Source organism: Thamnophis elegans, chromosome 16 (assembly GCF_009769535.1).
Source record: "Thamnophis elegans isolate rThaEle1 chromosome 16, rThaEle1.pri, whole genome shotgun sequence".
Classification (NCBI taxonomy): domain Eukaryota; kingdom Metazoa; phylum Chordata; class Lepidosauria; order Squamata; family Colubridae; genus Thamnophis; species Thamnophis elegans.
This window is the reverse complement of record NC_045556.1, coordinates 7852817-7861464: the sequence shown is the minus strand read 5'-3', so window position 1 is coordinate 7861464 and position 8648 is coordinate 7852817. Positions and strand designations below refer to the sequence as shown.

Sequence of the window (8648 nt, the reverse complement as noted above, 5' to 3'; positions counted from 1 at the left end):
CTGACCCAAGGTAAGCCGAACTGCTTAATCCAGAAGCCGTAGGTGATCTAGTAATAAATGTCAGACACACACACAGCAATGAGAATGGGAGGACTGTGGTCACACACTGACTTTTATCTTTTTAGGGTAAATAGCTTTGTGTGTGTGTGTGCAGGTGTCGGAGCTTAAGGAGTGCTGTTGTCGTCACTTGTCACTCGTCAACACGCCCTAGTTCAGTTTTGCACACAAGCACCACCACAAGAGCCCCAGTGGCGCAGTGGTCAAAATGCAGCATTGCAGGCTGACTCTGCCCACAACCAGGAGTTCGATCCTGACTGGCTCAAGGTTGACTCAACCTTCCATCCTTCCCAGGTTAGTAAAATGAGGACCCAGATTGTTGGGGAAGATAGGCTGACTTTGCAACTTGCTTACAGCGGGCTTTAAAGCACTATGAAGCGGTATATGCCTAAGTGTTATTGCTATTCTACCCTTTCTATGGCTCCTCCGAGTCTGTCTCGCCTTCAAATAGAGACTCTTGGTCTCTTCAGTCCCATAAAGGCTACAGGCCTTCATATTTTGGGGGGGAGAATCCCTGATGTTCCACCTGCCGAGACAGGGAGAACAGTTCACCAACAAAAGGGCGAACGACAAAACCGCGCCCGACTAAACCGCGTTGCTGACGTCATCAACAGGGCGACAACAGCACGGAGACAGAAGCACACTGTCAACCCTAAACCTAAACTTAACCCCTAACCCTAAATCTAACCCTTAACCTAACCCTAAAACTAACCCTTAACCTAACCCTAACCTAACTCTAACCCTAACCCTAACCCTTACCTTAAGTTGAATCGGCTTTCTTTCAAAGCGCTATTTAAAGCGCCCTTCTTTCTCCGCGCTGGCTGTTGTCGCTGCGTTGATGATGTCAGCGACGCGGTTTGGTCGGGCGTGGTTTTGTCGTTCTCCCTTTTGACGGGTCACGGGGAAGAACAGTGGGTCATTTAGGAAAGTCAATGTAAAGGGGGGGGGAGGAACAGGTGGAAAGTCTTAGAATCCCTCGAATGGCATCTTATGGAGTGTTTGCCTTTCTCTACCTGGTGACGCCCTTGGCATCAGAGGTTGTTTGCTTTTCTCCGCACCTAAAGGAAGCTGCTGCATTTGGACTCCCGTACTGAGCCTTTCAAGCAATAAGACCATAACTGCACTAGGGACAATCTGCAAGGAGGTCTTTATGGCACTTGCTTAGAACTAAATGACTTCTAGATCAGGGGTCCCCAATCCCCAACCGGCACCGGGCCACAGCATGCCAGAAACTGGGCCGTGCAAACAAGGAAAAGAACCGTGGGAGGCAGGTAGCATGTGAAACCACACCCCCTCTGATCCATGGTAAAACCTCTCTCCATAGAACCAGCCCCTGGTGCCCAAAAGGTTGCAGAGTCGCTATTCTAGATAAAGAGGCCCAGAAATGTTGGAGACGCCTTTTGATGTAAATGATGCAAAAGGGCATTTAGAAGACTACCAAACTGGACTTCCTTTGTTTTTCCTTGAAGATGTTTTGCTTCTCATCCGAGTAGCTTCTTCAGTTCTGACTGAAGAAGATACTTGGATGAGAAATGAAACGTCTTGAAGAAAAAAGCAAAAGAAAGTCCAGTTGCCTTTTGAAAAAGCACCCTTTGGGACAACCACTCACAGACATTTAGAGGAGTGCATTTCCCTCAACCCAGCTGAGAGCCGAAAACACTTCCAGTGATGCAACAATGATCCAAATTGACTTCATTGGTCATTTCTAGTGTCTCTCTGCTATTCCTGTCCTGGGTGGATGTGAAGGCACTCAATAGTAGGTGCAGAAACTGAAATTAAAGAATCTGCATAGGGCCTTGGTTACTTTCTTTAATCCCACATTCTTTTATTCTGAATTCTCTGTTTACAGACGTAGGAGGGCCAAGATCCTTTTTTTTCTCTCTCCCACCCCCACCCCCCCTCTATCACCATGGCATAACACTTGAATTTTCATGCTGCTGCACCATAAGGAAGCTGACAATCTAGTAATTATGACAAGTTGCCTTTTAGGTGAAGGTTGCTGCTAAAAATACCCAAATGAAAGGACCTGGGTTTTAACAGTAGATTGCTACCAAAGAGTTCCTGGGGAGCTATTAAAGACTTCCCTTTTGTTGTTTGGGGGCAAGAGAGAAGCAGCCACATGGGAGGGCTTCATGGTGCCTCTGATGCTGTCCTAGAATTCATGACTCAATGAAGGAGCTGCCTCAAAAAAGCCTCTGAAGGCATCCTTGATTTTAATGTGCTATAACTGAACTCTTAACAATCCATCGTGGTCTGCAGAAGCTTCTTCATCTTACAGAAAATATCTCCAGAACTAAGTGGCTGTCTCCCTCTCCAGCTGGGTGTAGATTCCACAATTCAACAATTGTATGGAAACAAAATAAGACTTAATGCCACCGAGCATCGCTTTTCAGAGGTTTTCTTTTTAATTTTTGACCGAAGGTTTTTCCCAAACATAATGCAATTATGCAAATAAGGGAAATTACCAAGTGCTTCTGACCAACAGTTTCAACATACGGTAAAACAACTGAATTTGTTACTTAAATCCTGTTGAAGATGCTCCTTGTGCAGCGTTTTGAAAAAGGATCGTTGCTGAGGCAGCATCCATCAGGAATCAATAAAACAAGATTTAATGCGGGGGTGGTGGTGGGGGAAACGACCTCAGATAATATAGGCTGTAAGGTTATACCACCTGGATTGGCACGTTACCAAACAAAATAGGTTACTTTTTTTCAGCCCAGCCAAATGTTCAGCAGAAGGAAGCAAATTTACATCGCACAACCATGGAAGAGGCTTGAGAAATGGATGAGTACTGATCCACTGCTTCATTGGCTATAACAACCTTTCTCCTAACGTGTTGCTGAATTTCTACAGAACCACTGGCACACCAGCCAGTTGTCTGCATCTGCAATTTTCAAGGAATGTGAGTCAACTCCAGCTCTCCGTTGCGCCAAACCTTCAAGTCCTCCTGCCATTACATATCCAGAAATGCGAGGGTGCAATGTTGGGTAACTGATTAAAACCAAGCCTTACTGGACTTCACTCCAGCGGAATACAATTTAGGGAAATAGATTCAGTGCACTATTAAGGCACTCTCTAGGTCAAAGTGCTCAAAGTGATACGCAGAAATTTCAGTTTCTGTAGAGATATATGGATAGATGGATATCCCCATGGCCCTGGTCTAGATACTGAAGAGAAAATTCCTTTCCCTTTAATAGTTTCATCATATCATTCATTCAGAAGTACAGCACCTTTACAAAAAATCCTTACCATGTTAAATAAACAGGAGGCGGAGATGGAGCTAGAAATAAAGAGGAGCTGACTCTCCTGCCTTCAAGGCAACTATACTGTACAATAATTTGGCTTCCTCACACTACAGTAAAGCATATAGTTATTGGAGGCAGGCAAAACACTTCGCACAATAAATAGCTTTACCCCGCTTCCTTTTCAGAAAAAGCAGGAATTAGGGACCTCTGCTTCCCAGCCCTAAGACTGAAGCTTTGGATACAAGCGGTAACAGTAATTTTACAGCCGTATAAAAATCTGATCTCCATTCCCAGACATTCAGGGATGCTTCTGAAAGAGAGACACTGAAAGCTGCTGTAATTGTACAGAGGCTGTGTCTCTGCCACTGACATTACTGAAACTGGATCACACACACACACACACACACACACACACACACACACAACTTGAGCATCGTGGGGATTTGGGAGGATACAGAGGTTAGGCTAAGCGGCAGCTGCTCCAAACTGTAGGGAAGATGGCGTCGCTATTTCCCAGGGCTTAGCACTGCAGAATAATGCAGTGCAGAAGAAGTGCAAAGATAAGTACATTTTTTCTGTAGGGAAAAAGAAGTCTTGTGCACAAGTGCTCCTCTCAGGCACAGAGAACAAGATTTTTTTTTTTAAAAAAAAGACCAATTGCTGTAAAGTCATGTCACTTCTTGGAGAGTCCAGCAATGAGTTTTTTCCATTCTTCTCTCTTTCCTGTGATGTACGAAGGAGTCAAGAGCTGAAGTACCGGTTCCTGCTGCCCTTGGAAGAATTCCTGGCACAGGGCCTCCGTGTTGCAGATCACATACATCCCACAGTCATAGCTGTTCTGCTGCACTGGAGCCTTCTCCTCCACAAAGGCAACTTTGCCCCTCTTGCCAAGAAAGGACTGCAAATTCCTTGCAACTTGTTTGGCATGCGCGGAGTTACACCTGCTGTGGGAGTCATAGTGGGCAAAGCTGTCCTTGTCTTGGAAATACACTAGCAAGCTCCAGTGGGTGCCACCGGCTGCCTGGTTGGAGTTGTCATTGATAGCCAGGAACACAATTTTCTTGCGCAGCAGGCCCAGGGGCTCAAGGAACACGGCCAGTTCCTCCTGGTCAGTGGTGCATTTGATGAACTGAGCCACTTCTGGGCCCACAAAGCAGGCCTGGTCAGAGAAGTCTCGGAACTGGCCATTGGCAAAATACTCAAAGGCAAATCCAATGATGTGGTCGTTAAGCCAGCATGGAGGGTCTAGTAAAGAAACGTCCGATTGTCTCAGCAAACTGTCCATGTAACTCAGGACCACAGGGTCCATTCTGTGCAAGCAGGGCTACGACTGCTGAAGAAAACCCAAAGCCTAAAAGGAAGAGAGACGAAGAAAGAAATTTACACCTGAGAATTGCCGAGAGCTCCGGCATCTGAGCTCCTGAATGAAAAAGGTGAAATGTGAAAACTAGAGAACATACTAACGTTTGATTTGCCAAATGGGATTGGCAAATTGATAAGATGTTGATTGATTAGATGTTGACTGGCTGATTGATTAGATGTTTACTGGATTTTGAAAGATTTTCCTACCTCAAGGAAAGCAAACTGGCTCTTGAATTCAGGGACATATCTGCCTATTTTTCAGCCTGATCGGATTTTTGTTTATCTAAAGGTCTCTGCCACTAAAACTTTCTCAAGGAATTAAAAAACTGACTGCAGCCTTGAAGTTGTTTGATGTTCTGCTTTTGTAAATACTTCTGTATATCACTAGGCTCTGATTCAGCCTTTTGAAAGTGGACAACTGACAGTGAGCACTGTCCCCTGGGCATGACTCAGAGAAAACTGGAGAACACCCATTCATTACAACAGGAAAGACACTGCATGTGCTGATTTATTTACTCATTAGGAAGGAATGGGAAGTTTTCCTGCATACAATTAAAAGACAAAGGAAATTCACTGATGACTTGTATGTATTAGTAATCGTTAAGATCTTCAAAGGCAATAACTAAACAACTGCCTTTTGAAAACAATGAGGGATCTATATAGTAGATCTTCTGTAATACAGAGGTCTCCAAACTTGGCAACTTTAAGATTTGTGGATTTCAACTCTGCTGGTTGAGGAATTCTGGGAGTTGAAGTCTACAAGTCTTTAAAGTTGCCAAGTATGAAGACCCCTTGTTATAATGAACTGATGTTTGACTTTTTTTTAAATGTATCCAGAGCTTCCTATTCTTCCGAGGCAAATATCTTATGGATTTAAGACCCATAATGCTGATCACCGTTAACAGGAATCTCAAAATGGAACAGGAGCATCTATGATTACCTGAGTCAACAATCCAGACTTGCACAGGTTAATAGCTACACAATGGATGCTGCATCCTTCTCTTTGCTTAGCCTCCAACTGTCAGTAAGAGCAACATGGCGGTTTTCAGCATTGTCCCACAGCAAGAAATTGTTCATTTCCTGGCTGCGTTTCTTTTCTTCCCAATAGCCAAGTATTGCTCATTCTATCCATTAGCTGTTATTTGAAACCTCACGGCAGTGACTCACCAAATAAATTCTATATCTAAAGGAAATCGTTTTCAGATACCAACTCATTTCCTTGGGAGCTACAACAAAGCACTTTTAAGTATACTATACAAAGCAAAAAAAAATAAAATAGAACCTGCAATTTTGAAGGGATAGGCATGCAGGAACCTTTTTTAGGCCAAGTAACTTTCCAGTGGTGGCGGTGGGGGAGGCAAAATAGCCTTGAAAATTGTAGAGTAAGAAGAAAAATCTTGTGCACAACCTCTGATGACTTCATCGCCACATCCATGTCGCTTTTTTGGGTAAAGATGTGGCAGTAGTTTCTCCGGTTGCTTTCCGAGTTGCTTTTTAGCCTACATTTCCTAGTGGTGTCTCATCCAAGTATTAACTGAGATGAACCTTGTTTAGCTTTTCCAAGATAAGCCAAAGTTAGCTAGATGCTGCCATCTCACCAGGTAGAATAAACTATCTGACTATTATATAATATCTAATATAATATATTAGATAATATAATATTATATATTAGAATGACAGTTCTTTATAGTTGCAATTTCCCTGCAGGTGAAATTATCTAACCATGTTTTACTTAGCTGTCTAGGTAGTCCTCTACTTACGACAGTTCGCTTAGCGACTGTTCAAAGTTACAACCGCACTGAAAAAATGTGACGTACGGCCACTTTCCACAGTTACGACCACTGCAGCATCCCCATGGCCACCTGATCAAAATTCAGGCAGTTGGCAACTGCTTCACACTTATGACCGCTGCTGTCTACCCCCACATCCCCGAGGTCACACAATCCCCTTTTGCGACCTTCCCCCAAATCAGATTCCCTTAACAACCGGGTTACTCACTTAGCAACCGCAGTGATTCACTGAATAACTGCGTCAAGAAAGTGGGGCAAAACTCACTTGACTAATGTCTCACTTAACAACAGAAAGTGCTCCGCTGTGGCCTTAAGTCGAGGACTACCTGTAACTAGAAGGCTGGGGGGTTTTCCACTTACCAACTGGGTCAAGAAAGTGGGGCAAAATTCACTTAACAAATGCCTCACTTAACAACGCCCCCACCTTGATTGTGGTCGTAAGTCGAGGACTACCTGTATCTAGAAGGCTGGAGGTTTTCCACTTACCAACTGGGTCAAGAAAGTGGGGCAAAATTCACAACAAGTGCCTCACTTAACAACGCCCCAACCCCTCTACTGTGGTCGTAAATCGAGGACTAATCCTAACACCGGATGGGGGCGAATCAATGGCGGGGCAGAGGAGGTTTCCCTCACGGAGAAAAGGCAGGGGGGGGTTCAACCCTCCAGGCGCCTAGGGAGCGCTATCCAACAACGGGACCGTATTCAGACCGGGCCGCGGCCACGCTCAGCGTCCCCCTCAGCCGGCCTTTCCGCTCATTCCAGCCGCCCGGAGGCCGCGCCCGGTTCCCCCTTCAGAGGAATCTTCCCCTCACGAGGCGCCTTACCTGCCACCGGGCCTCGCGCTGCTCGCCAGGGGGGGGTGTTGCCGGGGGCGGCCGCCAAGCACGTCGCCGAGCGTCGTAAAACCCTCTTTAAAAAAAAGGCGCCGCTTTCCACCCTTTGGCCTCCACCCCTCCCATCCCGCGCTACGCCACTCGCGTAAAGCACCGACGGGAATCGCCGGGCCGGGGCGGTGAGGCGCGCGCCGCTCTCGCTTTTTCGGATGGGGCCCGCCTGTTTCTTCTGCGCCTCCTTCGCTCCGCCCCCTGGAGGCGGAGGAGGAGGAGGCGTGGGCGGGGCTTGGCTTGGGGCGCGGCAGCCGGAGGAGACCTCCGCCTCTCGCGGCCGCTGGTGGCGCGAGCGCGCGCGTCACGTCAGCTCGAGGCTGGGTGGGGAGGGCGGAGGGAGGGGGGGAAGCGAGCGAGCTAGAGAGAGAGAGAGAGAGAGAGGGGCGTGGCCCAGCCCGGTGCGCGTGCGCGCGCGCGAGGCAGCCAGAGGCGGCGGCTGAGGCGGCTGTGAGGCGAGGCGAGGCGGCGTTTCCTCCCCACCGAAGCGGGGAGGAGGCGGGTGGCCGTCGCGGTGGCGGTGCTGCCCCTCGCCGGCCCGGAGCCAAGGAGCGAAAGAGAGAAGGGAGGGAGAGGCAAAGAAATAACCGCGGCGGAGCGATGCGGCGGCCCCGCAGGTGAGCCTCGCCCGATGCCCCGGCCCTCCGCCGGCTTCCCCTCAGCCCCGGGGATGAGGCGCCCGAAAGACCGAGCGGGAGGGCGCTCTCCTCCGCCGCACCTGCGGCTCCCCAACGACGCCTCTCCGCCCGCGGCTTTCCTACCCCGGGATGAGGGAGGGAGGAAACGGGGCCGCCGCCGCCGCCGAGATCCGGACACGGGAGGGATGCGCGCGGGTGAAGAAGTGGCGGGGGGTGTGGACAAATATACCCCACGGAGCCCCCCGCCCCACACCCACCCCAATAAGGGAAGGGGGACCCGGCGCCTCCTCCCGGCTTCATTCATTCGAGGCGGCTCCCGAGTCCGAGACTGCCGGATCCGCTGCTGGGGGGGGGAGCCTGCCTCCCCCCCGTCGCTTCTGGAAGAGACCCCCCCACCCCCTCTCCACCTCGCCCACCCCCTCCCCACTTCTTCCCTGCACCCCTTCTTTCGCCTGCCTGCCTCGCAAGGTCACCTGAGCCCCCACTTTCCTGGGTCCCCCTCCCTCCGTCCGCCCTCCCCTCCGCTGCCAATGTTACATGAGATCATCCATTTTTGGAGGGTTTCTTGTCGGACCCGGTTCCCCCCCCCCTCCCTCCCTCCCTGCATAAAAAGCCAAAAAAATGGGGGGGGGGGTTACAGGGAGAGAGGGAAGAAGGATGGTGGTGCTGTTG

General features: G+C 48.9%; 2 protein-coding genes across 5 annotated transcripts in view; one reads left to right on the top strand and one right to left on the bottom strand.

Annotated features, from left to right (window-relative positions):
- Positions 1 to 2387: 2387 nt before the first annotated feature.
- Positions 2388 to 7437, bottom strand: SENP8 (SUMO peptidase family member, NEDD8 specific). The gene is made up of 2 exons (XM_032232403.1): positions 7279 to 7437; positions 2388 to 4653 (listed from the first exon to the last, which is right to left on the bottom strand). The coding sequence occupies exon 2, from the start codon at positions 4609 to 4611 to the stop codon at positions 3976 to 3978; it is 636 nt and encodes a 211-aa protein (XP_032088294.1). The 5' UTR covers positions 4612 to 4653; positions 7279 to 7437; the 3' UTR covers positions 2388 to 3975.
- Positions 7438 to 7756: 319 nt separating this feature from the next.
- The window catches only part of MYO9A (myosin IXA), a 101881-nt gene continuing 100989 nt past the window's right edge, over positions 7757 to 8648 (top strand). For all 4 annotated transcript variants that reach the window (XM_032232911.1, XM_032232912.1, XM_032232910.1 and 1 more), the window contains exon 1: positions 7757 to 7955. The gene's annotated coding sequence lies outside the window, so the exon portion shown is untranslated. The remainder of the gene's footprint in view (positions 7956 to 8648) is intronic.

Bases quoted from the DNA above. Each gene is read 5' to 3' on its own strand.
- SENP8 (XM_032232403.1), bottom strand. From the start codon at position 4,611: ATGGACCCTGTGGTCCTGAGTTACATGGACAGTTTGCTGAGACAATCG.